The following is a 15730-nucleotide window of genomic DNA, read 5'->3' as shown; positions in this document are numbered from 1 at the left end:
AGCGTGGTGTACCGTAACGTACCGTGGTGTACCGTAACATACCGTGGTGTACCGTAACATACCGTGGTGAACCGTAACATAGCGTGGTGTACCGTAACATACCGTGATGTACCGTAACATACCGTGATGTACCGTAACGTAGCGTGATGTACCGTACGTAACGTGATGTAACCTAACATACCGTGATGTACCGTAACGTAGCGTGATGTACCGTAACGTAACGTGATGTACCGTAACATAGCGTGATGTACCGTAACGTAACGTGATGTACCGTAACATACCGTGGTGTACCGTAACATAGCATGATGTACCGTAACATAGCGTGATGTGCCGTAACATAGCGTGATACATACCGTTACTGTCCATGTACCGTGACATATGGTAACGTAATTGAAATACAGTGATGATAATTTTATACGTCTTCACTCATTTTCCTATTGTTGTTGCAGCGTGAAGCCTCCATGGCAAGATCCAAGTTAATCGGACTTGTTTTGGCTGCTGGGATGTTCTTCGCGGTCCGATATTTGTCCACAAAGATGACACAATGTCCACATCGCAAGACAACGATGCCACGTGACCCAAGCCCTCAGACAGGACGAGGAAGATGTTGGAGACTGATGAGGGGGGAGCCAGCTGACGTCAATACAGCATCTTCACCACCGTCTGACGCCCGTGTCAACACGGGTATAGAGCGAGGCTGCGTTGCGTTGTTGCCACGTTATCAACGTCGTCGCCCTGTAGTGGAGGAGGAGAAAGTGTTCCCGTTGGCGTTTGCTCTCATCGTACACACAGCCCCCGGTCAGGTTGACCAGCTGATGAGAACAATTTACAGATCTCACAACGTGTACTGTATCCACGTTGACCGGAAGGCGCGCCGGTCTGTGGGACTCCTCAGTCAGTGGGCACAGTGTTTCCACAACGTGCTGGTCCTGCAGGAAGTGGAGGTGGTCTATGGCGGCGCTGGCTTAGTGACCGCAGCGCGTGCTTGTATGAGAATGTTGGCTAACACCCATGTTAAGTGGAAGTACTACATTATTTTGTCCGGACAAGAGTTTGTTCTTAAGACTAATCTTGAGATTGTGCAAATACTGAAATTACTGAATGGAACAAATGATATTGAACAATATCCTTTCCCCGAGCATCTGCGTTGGAGGTTTGAAACACGGTACTCGGTCATCAACGGAACCATGATGACTCGTCTCGTTGACGCCAAACCAGCCTTCAAGCAGAACATCACGCTCTACAAGGGCAGCATGTATGGGATGTTTTCCCGTGGTTTTGTATTATTTATTCTTGAGAGCAAAATTGCAGCAGAGTTGATAGACTGGGCAGAGGATAGTTATGCGCCAGAAGAACTAGTTTGGGCGACGTTGAATGGCTTACCCGGGGCTCCTGGGGGCTACAATGTGACTGTGAAGCATGATATCGCGTTGAACCAAGTTCTGTCCAGGGCCGTCATCTGGGAGTGGGACCGAGTGCCGTGCCATGGGAAGTTTGTTCGTTCCGTGTGTGTCTTCAGCTACAGAGATCTGCCCTGGCTGGTCAGCCGACCAGAAATCGTGGCTAACAAGTTCAACTCCAACTTCGATCAGTTGGTGATAGACTGTCTAGAGAGTTGGCTACACCACAAGGCAATGCTTAGCGAAACAATAAATATGAACTGGTATCATTATAGAAACGTTCCACAGTCCCAACAGAGCACCTGCAAGAACTGCAGACGCCAGTCCATGTGAGTATAAACTGGTGTCATCTCGCCGCCTTGGATATGTAAACTGTATTTCCAGTCGCTCATGTAGTCCATCATCGTCACCCAAGAGGAGATTATTTCACCTGTAGTAGTGTACAGAAGGCAAGGAGTAGTGTAGAGAAGGCCAGGAGTAGTGTAGAGAAGGCCATGAGTAGTACAAGTGCAGAGAAGGCCATGATAAGTACAGAGAAGGCAAGGAGTAGTGTACAGAAGGCAAGGAGTAGTGTACAGAAGGCCAGGAGTGGTGTAGAGAAGGCCATGAGTAGTACAAGAGCAGAGAAGGCCAGGATAAGTACAGAGAAGGCAAGGAGTAGTGTACAGAAGGCAAGGAGTAGTGTACAGAAGGCCATGAGTAGTGTAGAGAAGGCCATGAGTAGTATAAGTGCAGAGAAGGCCAGGATAAGTACAGAGAAGGCAAGGAGTAGTGTACAGAATGCCAGAAGTAGTGAACAGAAGGCCAGTAGTAGTGTACAGAAGGCCAGGAGCAGTGTACAGAAGGCAAGGAGCAGTGTACAGAAGGCCAGGAATAGTGTATAGAAGGCAAGGAGCAGTGTACAGAAGGCCAGGAGCAGTGTACAGAATGCCAGAAGTAGTGAACAGAAGGCCAGTAGTAGTGTACAGAAGGCCAGGAGTAGTGTACAGAATGCCAGAAGTAGTGTACAGAAGGCAAGGAGCAGTGTATAGAAGGCAAGGAGCAGTGTACAGAAGGCCAGGGGTAGTGTACAGAATGCCAGAAGTAATGTCAAGAAGGCCAGGAGTAGTGTACAGAAGGCCAGGGGTAGTGTACAGAAGGTCAGGAGTAGTGCAAAGAAGGCCAGGAGTAGTGTACAGGAGGCCATGAATAGGGCAAAGAAGGCCAGGTGTACAAGACCTGTAGTGTACAGAGAGGCCAGAAGGTGTACAAGACCTGTAGTAGTGTACAAGACCTGTAGTAGTGTATACAAGACCAGTAGTAGTGTACAAGACCAGGGTAGTGTACAGAAGACCAGTAGTAGTGTAAAGAAGGCCAGGAGTAGTGTACAGGAGGCCATGAATAGGGCAAAGAAGGCCATGTAGACCCGTAGTAGTGTACAAGACCTGTAGTAGTGTATACAAGACCTGTAGTAGTGTACAAGACCCGTAGTAGTGTATACAAGACCTGTAGTAGTGTACAAGACAAGACCTGTAGTAGTGTATACCTGTAAAACAAGACCTGTAGCAGTGTATACAAGACCTGTAGTAGTGTACAAGACCTGTAGTAGTGTATACAAGACCTGTAGTAGTGTACAAGACCTGTAGTAGTGTATACAAGACCTGTAGCAGTGTATACAAGACTTGTAGTAGTGTGTACAAGACCCGTAGTAGTGTACAAGACCTGTAGTAGTGTGTACAAGTCATGTAGTAGTGTACAAGACCTGTAGTAGTGTACAAGACTAGACCTGTAGTGTAGTAGTGTGTACAAGACCTGTAGTAGTGTACAAGACCTGTAGTAGTGTTCACAAGTCATGTAGTAGTGTACAAAACCTGTAGTATTGTGTACAAGACCTTCAGTAGTGTGTGTATGGCCTTTTGTGGCGTGTACAAAACCTGTAGTAGTATACAAGGCATGTAGTATTGTGTACAAAGCCTTCAGTAGTGTGTGTATGGCCTTTAGTGGCGTGTATGAATCCTGTAGTAGTGTACAAGACCTGTAGTATTGTGTACAAGGCCTTCAGTAGTGTGTCGATGGCCTTTAATGGCGTGTACAAAACCTGTAGTATTGTACAAGACCTGTAGTAGTGTACAAGACCTGTGACAATAGCTGATGCTGCCATCCCTATCTGTTCCACTGCAAAAGACCTTGGTATTGTCCTTGACTCCTCACTTTCGATGGAAGCTCAAGTCTCTCAGATCTGCAAAACCTGCCATTTTCACCTTCGTTCCATCAGTAACATCCGTCCCTATCTCTCAGTGGCTGCTACCCATCCCGTCAGAGCCCCCATAACCTCAAGATTGGATTATTGCAACAGTGAATTGTTTGACATTCCTCAAACACTCTGTGACAGACTCCAGAAAATCCCAAACCCTTCTGCCCGCATCGTTTATCGTCTCCCTAAACGCTGCCATATCAAGCCAGTACTGAAGGAGCTTCACTGGTTGTCCATCAAAGCCAGGATCGAGCATAAGATACTGTGTCTGACCTACAAAGCCAAGCACGGTCTTGCTCCCCAATACTTGTCTAACATGTTGTCACCATACTCCAATTCACGCAATCTTCGTTCCAACAGCCAGGATCTTCTCACTGTGCCTTCCTTCAGACTGAAAACTTTTGGACAGCGTTCTTTCACCTATGCAGCCCCTACTCTCTGGAACTCTCTTCCTTATGACCTCAAAACGATTGACAATTTCGACTTGTTCAAGTCCAAACTTAAAACCTACTTCTTCCAGCAGTATCTCCCTGAATGTGCTCTTGTATTACTTCTGTACATATGTACATACTTGACTCTGTAGCGCCTTGAGCATGTCTGTCGAGGTGGATTGGGCGCACATATAAATATGCATTATAAGTAGTAGTAGTTGTATTGTGTACAAGGCCTTCAGTAGTGTGTGTATGGCCTTTAGTGGCGTGTACAAAATCTGTAGTAGTATACAAGACCTGTAGTATTGTGTACAAGGCCTTCAGTAGTGTGTGTATGGCCTTTAGTGGCGTGTACAAAACCTGTAGTAGTATACAAGGCCTGTAGTATTGTGTACAAGGCCTTCAAGTAAGACCTGTAGTATTGTGTACAATGGCCTTCAGTAGTGTGTGTGTATGGCCTTTAGTGGCGTGTACAAAACCTGTAGTAGTATACAAGGCATGTAGTATTGTGTACAAGACCTACAAGGCCTGTAGTAGTAAGTTAATGTAGTGTTATATATGGCCTTTAGTGGCGTGTACAAAACCTGTAGTAGTGTACAAGGCCTGTAGTATTGTGTACAAGGCCTTCAGTAGTGTGTATGGCCTTTAGTGGCGTGTACAAAACCTGTAGTAGTGATTATACAAGACCTTGGTAGTAGTGTGTACAAGCTTTACCCGTAGTAGTGTACAAGACCAAGGCCTTCAGTAGTAAGTGGCGTACAAAATAAAGATCCGTGTAGTAGTGTGTACAAGGCCTGTGGTAGTGTGTACAAGGCCTTAGTAGTGTGTGAAAGTAAGTGTACAAGACCTGTAGTAGTGTGTATGGCCTTTAGTGGCGTGTACAAAACCTGTAGTAATGTATACAAGGCTAACACGATCTGTAGTAGTGTGTACAAGTCATGTAGTAGTGTACAAGACCTGTAGTAGTGTATACAAGACCTGTAGTGGTCTGTACATCGATCTGTAATAGCGTGCTACAAGGCCTGTAGTAGAAGCAAAACCGAGGGGCAAAAAAGAAACGTCCCCGATCATTTTTGTATCATAAAATGATACAAACACGTGCAATTCAATGCTGAAATGTTTGATATATTTTTTTGAACACATTATGCAGACTGTCATTACAGAACAATTGAAACAATTTGCTGTAAGTAGAGTTTTGTGACGTTTTTCACAGGAGGTTCAAATGTCCGGCTTTCGATCGGCGACAACACATGCACATCAGTACTGACAGAGTGTCTTTGAGTGTCCAACTCCTCAGTAGCGAGTGTAATCCACCTCTTGCAGCGATATTACATGCTGCCACACGACGTCGTGCAGAGTGCACAAGACGTCTGATCACGTGATGTGGGATGCGACGCCATTCTTCCCAGAGCTTGGAGCCAAAGCGTTTCTTGTCTGTGGGGATGTTGACGTTGCTTAACCTGACGGCCGAGATGATCCCATAGGTGCTCAATAGGTGATAAATCGGGGATCTTGCTGGCCAAGGAACGACGTTTACGTTAAGTTGTTGTTCAGGAAGTTCCGGGTAACAACAGCAGTGTGGGGAGTAGCGTTATCCTGCTGAAACAACACGCCTCGATTCTGCTGGAGGAAGGGTAACACGACAGGTCGTAAACAAACAATACCGCATCGACGGGCATTCAGGTTTCCCTCTATCACCAACAAGCCAGTCTTCCTCTCGCCACAAATCCCCATAACCATCACACTACCGCCGCCAAACGTCTCAACTTCCTGAACGCAACAACGTGCTGTGCGTTCGTTCCGACGTCTGGTGACTCGCACCCGACCATCAGCTTTGTTCAACTGGAAGCGGCTCTCGTCACTGAAGAGTACCCGGCGCCAGTTCCGCGGGCTGCCACTGCCGAACTCTACGCCCAAAGCCAATCGACGACGTCGATGTTCACGCGTTAACGTCACGCCCCGGAATGGTCTGTAGGCTCTGATACCGAATCGGCGGAGTCGTCTGGATATGGTCCTTCTACCGACTGGATGGGTAAGGCTGGTTGTTGCTGATGACGTCACAGTCAGGAATCTGTTGCGCAAGTGAAGCACCCGTAAATGGCGGTCTTCATGAGGGTGGTTACATGGGTGGTCTCCCCGTGTCCTCGGCCTGTCTGCAGTCCGACCTGTTGTTCTGAAGCGTGTCATCAGTCTGGTGATGGTTTCTTGCTGCAACCCATGATTCTTGCAACGTGACCGTGAGAAGCACCCAGCCGCAACATCCCAATAGCTCGTTCCTCTGTTCCGCCGTGCAGTCGAGGGGCATGTTCCTTTGTGTCCAACGTATTGAAGTGATGAATCTGAACAGTCGAGCATAATCTTTATACTGTACTTTCATACGGGTATGTTTCAACAGAAGCATGCAAAAACGTGAATAAAAGCAATTTTCATGCTTACTTACAAAAACCCACGTGGATTTCCTTCTGTGAGACGTGGGGATGCGTTCGGGAGATGTGTTCCTAAATAAATTTCCGTCATAACGAAACAGAAGAAAATGTTTTTACACCTTTACTAGAAGGGACGTTTCTTTCGCTCCTATAGTTTATAGATCTAGAGAGGCCTGTAGTAGACGTATATAGAAGGCCTGTAGTAGAAGTATATAGAAGGCCTGTAGTAGACGTATATAGAAGGCCTGTAGTAGACGTATATAGAAGGCCTGTAGTAGACGTATATAGAAGGCCTGTAGTAGAAGTATATAGAAGGCCTGTAGTAGACGTATATAGAAGGCCTGTAGTAGAAGTATATAGAAGGGCTGTAGTAGATGTATATAGAAGGCCTGTAGTAGACGTATATAGAAGGGCTGTAGTAGACGTATATAGAAGGGCTGTAGTAGACGTATATAGAAGGCCTGTAGTAGACGTATATAGAAGTCTAGTAGATGTATATAGAAGGGCTGTAGATAGAAGGCTGTAGTAGAAGTATATAGAAGGGTAGACTGTAGTGTAGACGTATATAGAAGGCCTGTAGTAGACTGTAGTAGACGCATATATAGAAGAGGCCTGTAGTAGACGTATATAGAAGGCCTGTAGAAGTAGATATATAAGGGCTGTAGAAGGGCCTGTAGTAGACGTATATAGAAGGCCTGTAGTAGACGTGTGTAGAAGGGCTGTAGTAGACGTATATAGAAGGCCTGTAGTAGACGTTTATAGAAGGCCTGTAGTAGACGTATATAGAAGGCCTGTAGTAGACGTATATAGAAGGCCTGTGTAAACAAGCCATCAGGTGTTCAGGAGGCCTCCCCGGTAGAATAGTAGACGTATATAGAAGGCCTGTAGTAGACGTATATAGAAGGCCTGTGTAAACAAGCCATCAGGTGTTCAGGAGGCATCCCCCAGGAATACGTTACACTATACGTTACACTATACGTTACACTATACGTTATACTATTACGTTACACTATATTTCTTCGGTTATGGGGACGAGATCAATATGTTCATGATATCTCACAAATACCAAACAGGCTAAAATATGTTTCGTGATAATCTGTCTATGTTTGAAGTTGATCCAAAAACATTCTTGCAACGACTTGTGATTGTGGATGGTACGGGGAATTACCACTGCCACCATGTCTCAACACAACAATCTGTACATACACAACAAGATTTAAGTGTTTCATTATTCTGCAATTCCTTCTCTGTGAAGCTTAGAACGCATGGATGAACGTGTGAATCACAGCCTGGATCAATCAACGTATGAATCAATCGACGTATGAATCACGTGTGAAGCCAAATGTGATGACCTCCTTCGGCTTCAGCCGCTGGTCAAGCCCCAAAGCGATACTGGGTATTGCAAGAACATGAACATACATGGCCTCTGCTGGTGTTTTAATTGGTTGTATCCAAATTTGCAATATTCGACTTCATTAGACAGTGACAAAGGGAAGTTAGACTTCGGGACGTTATCGAGTTTTATTGCGTCAAGGTTACATGATACAGGACACTGAGTATGTAATAATCATTAACGATGCTTAGCTATGTTTCAGAAGTAATCAGTTGGACTCTTGTACTTGTGTTTAAAGATGGAAAAAAATGATACAAGAAAGTAAGGACAAACTTTCGGAATAACCAGCGAGAGCGAAATGTGTTATTGTGTGGCTCTAGAAAGGTCTTTGTGCATGTGTCATTCCGGGACCCTCCACTACGATGCCTTCCATAGCCTGGGGTAGCCCTGGCATCGCTGGCCGATGGCGGGGTTGCCCTGGGAGGGGGACCTCGGTGTTCTTCAAGGCCATGATGTTTCTCACGGGCATCGCGATCCGCCCCTCCAACTCCTTCACCAGGGCGAGCTTCGACATCATCTTAAGGCGGTACACCTTGGAGATAGCACGGCTGAAACGAGGGGAACACTGTGAATATACTGAGGATAAACTTTGGGAATGTGTCTGTGTGTATGTGCTTGCGTGCGCGTAAGGGATTGATGTGGGCAGACAGGATCCTGGCGACGACAGCATATCTGCTGCATCAACCGATGTCATCAGTGGCAGGTCCCCGATCTACTGAGAAAGCTGAGTTGACATGTCTGTGTGGGTCCAGTGTGAGAGAGTAAATTGGGTCTCTGTATATAAACACGATGCGTATTTTCTATGGGTGTTTTGCTAGCGCCAACAACAAACATCGGGAACAATCAAAGCATTAATTTAGTGGATATTTGCTTTTGACTTTTACCACGGCCCGTTAGAGACAAAACAAGTCCAACATATTTCTGTAATAATCTCTGTGCAGATCCTCAAAATTTACAAACAGATGAAGTTGTGTTCACTGTATGTACTTATAATACTGTCGATAGATCCTCAACATCGTGCACTTACAACTGGAGGAGATCCTTGTAGAAGCTGCCGAGTACTGCCTTCCTGATGTCGTCTATCTGACTCTCGAAGTCCAGTAACTTCGCCACGGTGAGTTGGGCATCGCCGTTACCTGAAACACGCACACCTACCGATACATTGTGCAGAACACTGGCACGAGTGAGGGCCAACCGTCTCACAGTGAGAGACATAGGGACAGGAAATCATTACTGTATAATGTACCATCTCTGTATAAGGGACTACCTTCATAAAGGTTGCTGCAGCTAGCACTGAGGTTATAATGACATTTTATAAGATGGTTGGAAATGCTAGTGCTACCGTCGATAAGCCAGATATGCTCATCTTACTACTAGTGATAATGATGTTGATATATACTAACACAGATGCTTGCTTTTGTTACTGAAATTAAACACGTTTCCAGATAGTTCATTACTCTCAAGTTGTCTTACCTGCCATTCGCCCCATCGTCGGAGGCATTGGCTGACCACGCAACGTATTCATTGGCGGCATCCCGGGGGATGGAGATGGACCTTTGTGATCTTTCTTGCCTTCCTTATCTTCAGCTACTGTTGCCTTGGGCATCCGTGGAGACATACCAGGACGCATCACCGGAGACAATCCAGATGCCATCATGCGACTAGCTCTTTGTCTAGCCATCATACGCAACATCATTGGTGACAAGCCCCCTCGCATACCAGGTATAGGTGGTTGCCCAGGCATACTGGTAGGCATGGGCTGTGCTTGCATTCCTTGGGCCATCATTGAAGGAGGCATCCCATGACCTTGCATTCCTTGGGCCATCATTGAAGGAGGCATCCCATGACCTTGCATTCCTTGGGCCATCATTGAAGGAGGCATTCCATGACCTTGCATTTCTTGGACCATCATTGATGGAGGCAAACCATGACCTTGCATTCCTTGGGCCATCATTGAAGGAGGCATTCCGTGACCTTGCATTCCTTGGGCCATCATTGAAGGAGGCATTCCGTGACCTTGCATTCCTTGGGACATCATTGATGGAGGCAAACCATGACCTTGCATTCCTTGGGCCATCATTGAAGGAGGCATTCCATGACCTTGCATTCCTTGGACCATCATTGAAGGAGGCATTCCATGACCTTGCATTCCTTGGGCCATCATTGATGGAGGCATTCCATGACCTTGCATTGCTTGGGCCATCATTGAAGGAGGCATTCCGAGACCTTGCATTCCTTGGGCCATCATTGAAGGAGGTATTCCATGACCTTGCATTCCTATTGGCATTTGCATTGGCTCCCCAAACAAAGATGGAGGTAATCCATTCTCTGTTCCGTTCTGGTCAGTTCCTTGGGGTGGCACTTGGCCCATCAGTGACCCACCTGGCATTCCCATAGGACCCCCAAACACGTCCCCCCGTGGTAGTCCGGGCATACCCTCTCCAATGGGCATCATGGGGGGACCTCCCTCGGGCATTCCGTGACGCTGAAGACCTCCCATCTCTGGCATTTCCATACCAGACCCAAGCCGGGCACCACCCATGGCGAACGGATTAGGGACAGCATCCTTGGCAGGATCCTTTGACGATTCTTCCGTCTTTGGTGCATCTGGAATGTGAGGTGTTGGGTGTTAATCTTCTCACTTGACTGCTGTAGCGAGTGTTTCCTAACATAGTACTCACTACTTCTGACATGCACGCAATGCCTCACCCCCATCCTTACTCTACCTGCTCTAGCGTGTGTTTCCTAACATAGTACTCACCACTTCTGACATGCACGCAATGCCTAACCCCCATCCTTACTCAGCCTGCTGTAGGGAGTGTTTCCTAACATAGTACTCACCACTTCTGACATGCACGCAATGCCGCACACCCATCCTTACTCTACCTGCTGTAGGGAGTGTTTCCTAACATAGTACTCACCACTTCTGACATGCACGCAATGCCGCACCCCCATCCTTACTCTACCTGCTGTAGCGTGTGTTTCCTAACATAGTACTCACTACTTCTGACATGCACGCAATGCCTCACCCCCATCCTTACTCTACCTGCTGTAGCGAGTGTTTCCTAACATAGTACTCACCACTTCTGACATGCACGCAATGCCTCACCCCCATCCTTACTCTACCTGCTCTAGCGTGTGTTTCCTAACATAGTACTCACTACTTCTGACTACTTCTGATCACCTGCACGCAACATGCCTCACCCCATCCTTACTCTACCTGCTCTAGCGTGTGTTTCCTAACATAGTACTCACTACTTCTGACATGCACGCAATGCCTCACCCCCATCCTTACTCTACCTGCTGTAGCGAGTGTTTCCTAACATAGTACTCACCACTTCTGACATGCACGCAATGCCTCACCCCCATCCTTACTCTACCTGCTGTAGGAAGTGTTTCCTAACATAGTACTCACTACTTCTGACATGCACGCAATGCCTCACCCCCATCCTTACTCTACCTGCTGTAGGGAGTGTTTCCTAACATAGTACTCACCACTTCTGACATGCACGCAATGCCTCACCCCCATCCTTACTCTACCTGCTGTAGCGAGTGTTTCCTAACATAGTACTCACTACTTCTGACATGCACGCAATGCCTCACCCCCCATCCTTACTTTCTGCCTGCTGTAGGGAGTGTTTCCTAACATAGTACTCACACTTCTGACATGCACGCAATACCCTCACCCCATCCTTACTCTCACCTGCTGTAGCGAGTGTTTCCTAACATAGTACTGCACCACTGCCGTGACATGCACCCACCCCGCTTCCCCCATCCCACTCAGGCCTGCTGTAGGGAGTGTTTCCTAACATAGTACTTCCACTACTTTACATGCACGCAATGCCTCACCCCTTTATCCTTATTCTGCCTGCTGTAGGGAGTGTTTCCCTAACATATACTCACTACTTCTGACATGCACGCAATACCTCACCCCCATCCTTACTCTACCTGCTGTAGCGAGTGTTTCCTAACATAGTACTCCCACTTCTTCTGATACATGCACGCAATGCCGCACCCCGTGTATCCTTACTCAGCCTGCTGTAGGAGGTTTCCCTAACATAGTACTCACTACTTCTGACATGCATATGCAATGCCGCACACCCATCCTTATTTCTCTGCTGCTGTGGCGAGTGTTTCTATAACATAGTACTCACTACTTCTGACATGCACGCAATGCCTCACCTCCATCCTTATCATCAGCCTGCTGTAGCGTGTGTTTCCTAACATAGTACTCACACTCACTTCCTGACATGCACGCAATGCCGCACCCCATCCTTACTATGCACCTGCTGTAGGGAGTGTTTCTTAACATAGTACTCTCACTACTTCTGACATGCACGCAATGCCAGCACACCCATCCTTACTCTACCTGCTGTGGATGTATTTCCATAACATAATACGCTGCAGGGATACTTTCGATGACATACACATAGCAATGGTGCACACCCATCTTGACTCTGCCTGCAGCGAAGGAGTGTTTCCTAACATACTGTACTCACTACTCTGGACATGCACGCAACATGCCTCACCCCCATCCTTACTCAGCCTGTTGTAGCGTGTGTTTCCTAACATAGTACTCCACTGCTTTCTGACATGCATCGCAATGCCGCACCCCATCGCCACTCTACCTGCTGTGGGAGTGTTTCCTAACATAGTACTCACCACTTCTGACATGCATATACGCAATGCCTCACCCCATCCTTATTACTCTACCTGCTGTACATGGTATATACAACATGGCAGGATGGTATGTACATGTTATATACAACATGGCAGGATGGTATGTACATGTTATATACAACATGGCAGGATGGTATGTACATGGTATATACAACATGGCAGGATGGTATGTACATGGTATATACAACATGGCAGGATGGTATGTATAATACAACATGGCAGGATGGTATGTACATGGTATATACAACATGGCAGGATGGTATGTACATGGTATATACAACATGGCAGGATGGTATGTACATGGTTATATACAACATGGCAGGATGGTATGTACATGTTATATACAACAAGGCAGGATGGTATGTACATGTTATATACAACATGGCAGGATGGTATGTACATGGTATATACAACATGGCAGGTACATGGTATGGTATGTACATGTTGTATACAACATGGCAGGATGGTATGTACATGTTATATACAACATGGCAGGATGGTATGTACATGTTATATACAACACTGGAGGAAGCATTGGAGTTCTGTCAAAACCCTCAAGGTGTGATACAGTGAAATTGATCACAGTTTAAATCTGAATGACAGGTCACGCCTTGCCTTACTTCCTTGTCCGGGACCACGTAATCCACAACCTCGCTGTCCTCAGTAAGGAAATATACATGTATAAGTACTAATAGTTATGTAATAACAGCATCAAAAACATCGATTACTGGTCACGAGGAGGAAACATCAATGCCAAGGACGCCAGCATTAGATGATTAGATGGGTATTGTCAGGAAACATGTATCGGGGAGAACCTGAGTTTGGGTCTTACCTCTAGCCAGTTGTCTCTTTACCCGGGACGGTCGGGTGGATGCCGCCGCCAGCAGCAGGCAAAGCGTTAGTCCCGTTACTATATTCATCTGTTGATAGAAAGTTGTTGTGGTGTAAGTCATAGGGCTGTAACAAGGCTGTTTACAGGATGAAGAATAATAAAAGCCCAGGGATTGATGGATTTCCTATTGATTTCTTTAAGAAATTTTAAAAAGGTGGATCTTTATTTATTGAAGATGTATCAACAAAAAAATAATTGTTTTTAAATATGAAAAGGGATGTTATCACCTGTATTCCAAAAATCCAAAAAGATAAAACATTACTTAATTACTAGAGGCCAATCACTTTACTATTCATAAAATTATCAGCTCCTGCATTGCACATAGATTAAAAGCTACTTTAGGCGAACTTATTCACTCTAACCAAGCTGGTTTTATACCGGGTAGGACTATTAGTGAAACTACAAGATTGCTATATGATATAATGTTTGAAACAAAGAAACAAAACATTTCTGGTTTGCTTATTCTGATTGACTTTGAAAAAGCGTTTGACACGGTTTAAAAAGATTTTATCAAGCTAGTTTTACATAAATTTGAATTTGGCCCTGAAATGATAAGATTGATATATATATATATATATATATATATATATATATATATATATATATATATATATGTACGCACAAAATGTCCAAAGTAGTACAGGTGTTCAGTCATAAATATTGCATAGATAAATAAAAACAGAATGCCGTTTTTCTCCAACATGTTTCGTTCTTTACTCTTCAGGGAGATTGTAGCGGTTACAGTATGCTACAATCTGCTACTGTAACCGCTACAATCTCCTGAAGAGTAAAGAACGAAACATGTTGGAGAAAACGGCATTCTGTTTTTATTTATCTATGCAATATATATATATATATATATATTATCATCTAATGGAGGGTGTTATCGATGCAATAAAGCAATCTGATAAATTTGGTATCCAAATCTGAATAACTATGCAAATTACGTTAATCCTCGAACTACTTTCACAAAACTCCATACACGCCAAGCCAATCCTAAAACGTTTAACATTTCATTGATGACGTCGTCGCGAGTTTATATTGCGTGGACGTGTTTGCAAACAAACATGGCTGCCCCCTTCTCAAAATTGGTGATTCTGTAAGAATTGACGACAGAGGTTCTGGAGTCGTTACTGCAGTAATTGAATTTGGAAAACATCAACCGGAGTACTTCGTTCAAATTGAAGGTGCGGATTATGAGGCACGGATGAAAGGCGATCGTCTAAGAAAGGTACCAACCAAGGATGTCGATCTATCGATCACAATACAGACGATGAATCGATTCCTTCAGGTATCAGAAACTGATACTGATGTGGTGACTGTGCCAATCTTGAACCGGTTTGTACCAGCCGGAGATAGAGTATATCTGGTTTTATACAGCAGTTTTATATAATACTGTTTATCTGTACAGCCATAGAATTACTTCATTACACTTTTCAATGTCCATCTCCTTGAACTTTGTTATAAAGCTTGTACAACAAGCTGATGCCTGTTCGTACCCATGTGATTGTACCCATTATGCTGGAATAAAACAAAAATGTAATAATCTGAAAATTAATTGGTAATTGGTGAATTTTATGTACTAGGTATTAAATTTACACCAGATCTTGAAGACCTATGGGTAATCAACACCAGAAAGAGACTGGAAGAAATTAATAGACTCTTAGCATCTTGGAGAAAAACAAATTCAACACTTATTGGAAAAATAACAATAATAAAAACTCTAGCAATCTCCAAATTGCTTCATATTCTAAATTCCTTGCCCAACCCACCAGCAGCATTATCACGTCCCTTGACAAAATGTTTTTTAAATTTATTTGGAACGACAAGATTGATAAAATACAAAGGAATGTAATTGAAAACAACTATGAAGAAGGAGGTTTGAGAATGATTGATACAAAAACATTTATGGACGCTTTAAAAATTATCTACATTAAGACGGTATTTCAAAAGATGTGATGAGGACAATCCATGCAATATACCTTTCAAAGACATATTTAATTTTGGAGAAAATTCTGAAACTTACATTGAGATTGAAAATCCTTTTTGGCATGATGGGGTAAAAGCATAGCGCCTATTTCACAAAAAACCCATTACATTGACCCAAATAACATCAATAAAATTCTATCCCAACCATTATTGTTTAATCACAATTTTTAAAATTCATTAAACTTCATAAAGAACTGGGCAGATAAAGGGATTATAAATATTAGGGATATTTGTGATGAAACCGGGTTATTGTCAATAGAATTTTTTTTTAAAATATATGGTATCA

General features: G+C 44.5%; 2 protein-coding genes across 2 annotated transcripts; one reads left to right on the top strand and one right to left on the bottom strand.

The window, feature by feature from the left end:
* The first annotated feature begins 461 nt into the window (after positions 1 to 461).
* LOC124253757 (beta-1,3-galactosyl-O-glycosyl-glycoprotein beta-1,6-N-acetylglucosaminyltransferase-like) lies at positions 462 to 1733 on the top strand. The gene has a single exon (XM_046687581.1). The coding sequence runs from the start codon at positions 462 to 464 to the stop codon at positions 1731 to 1733; it is 1272 nt and encodes a 423-aa protein (XP_046543537.1).
* A 6263-nt stretch (positions 1734 to 7996) lies between these two features.
* Positions 7997 to 9861, bottom strand: LOC124253748 (actin cytoskeleton-regulatory complex protein pan1-like). The gene is made up of 3 exons (XM_046687573.1): positions 9357 to 9861; positions 8911 to 9019; positions 7997 to 8431 (listed from the first exon to the last, which is right to left on the bottom strand). The coding sequence occupies exons 1-3, from the start codon at positions 9847 to 9849 to the stop codon at positions 8200 to 8202; spliced, it is 834 nt and encodes a 277-aa protein (XP_046543529.1). The 5' UTR covers positions 9850 to 9861; the 3' UTR covers positions 7997 to 8199.
* Positions 9862 to 15730: the final 5869 nt, after the last annotated feature.

The sequence above is a fragment of the Haliotis rubra genome, unplaced genomic scaffold (assembly GCF_003918875.1).
Source record: "Haliotis rubra isolate DU_JTF1 unplaced genomic scaffold, ASM391887v1 Scf550, whole genome shotgun sequence".
Taxonomy (NCBI): Eukaryota; Metazoa; Mollusca; class Gastropoda; order Lepetellida; family Haliotidae; genus Haliotis; species Haliotis rubra.
The sequence above is the reverse complement of the archived record's forward strand: the minus strand, read 5'-3'. Positions and strand labels throughout refer to the sequence as shown.

Excerpts from the sequence above, each read along its gene's own strand:
- LOC124253748 (XM_046687573.1), bottom strand. The coding sequence starts at position 9,849 with ATGCCTCCTTCAATGATGGCCCAAGGAATGCAAGGTCATGGTTTGCCT. Across the intron at positions 9,020-9,356 it reads GACGATGGGGCGAATGGCAG|GTAACGGCGATGCCCAACTC; the intron begins GTAAGACAACTT and ends TGCGTGTTTCAG. Across the intron at positions 8,432-8,910 it reads TACAAGGATCTCCTCCAGTT|CCGTGCTATCTCCAAGGTGT; the intron begins GTAAGTGCACGA and ends CCCTCGTTTCAG.
- LOC124253757 (XM_046687581.1), top strand. The coding sequence starts at position 462 with ATGGCAAGATCCAAGTTAATCGGACTTGTTTTGGCTGCTGGGATGTTC.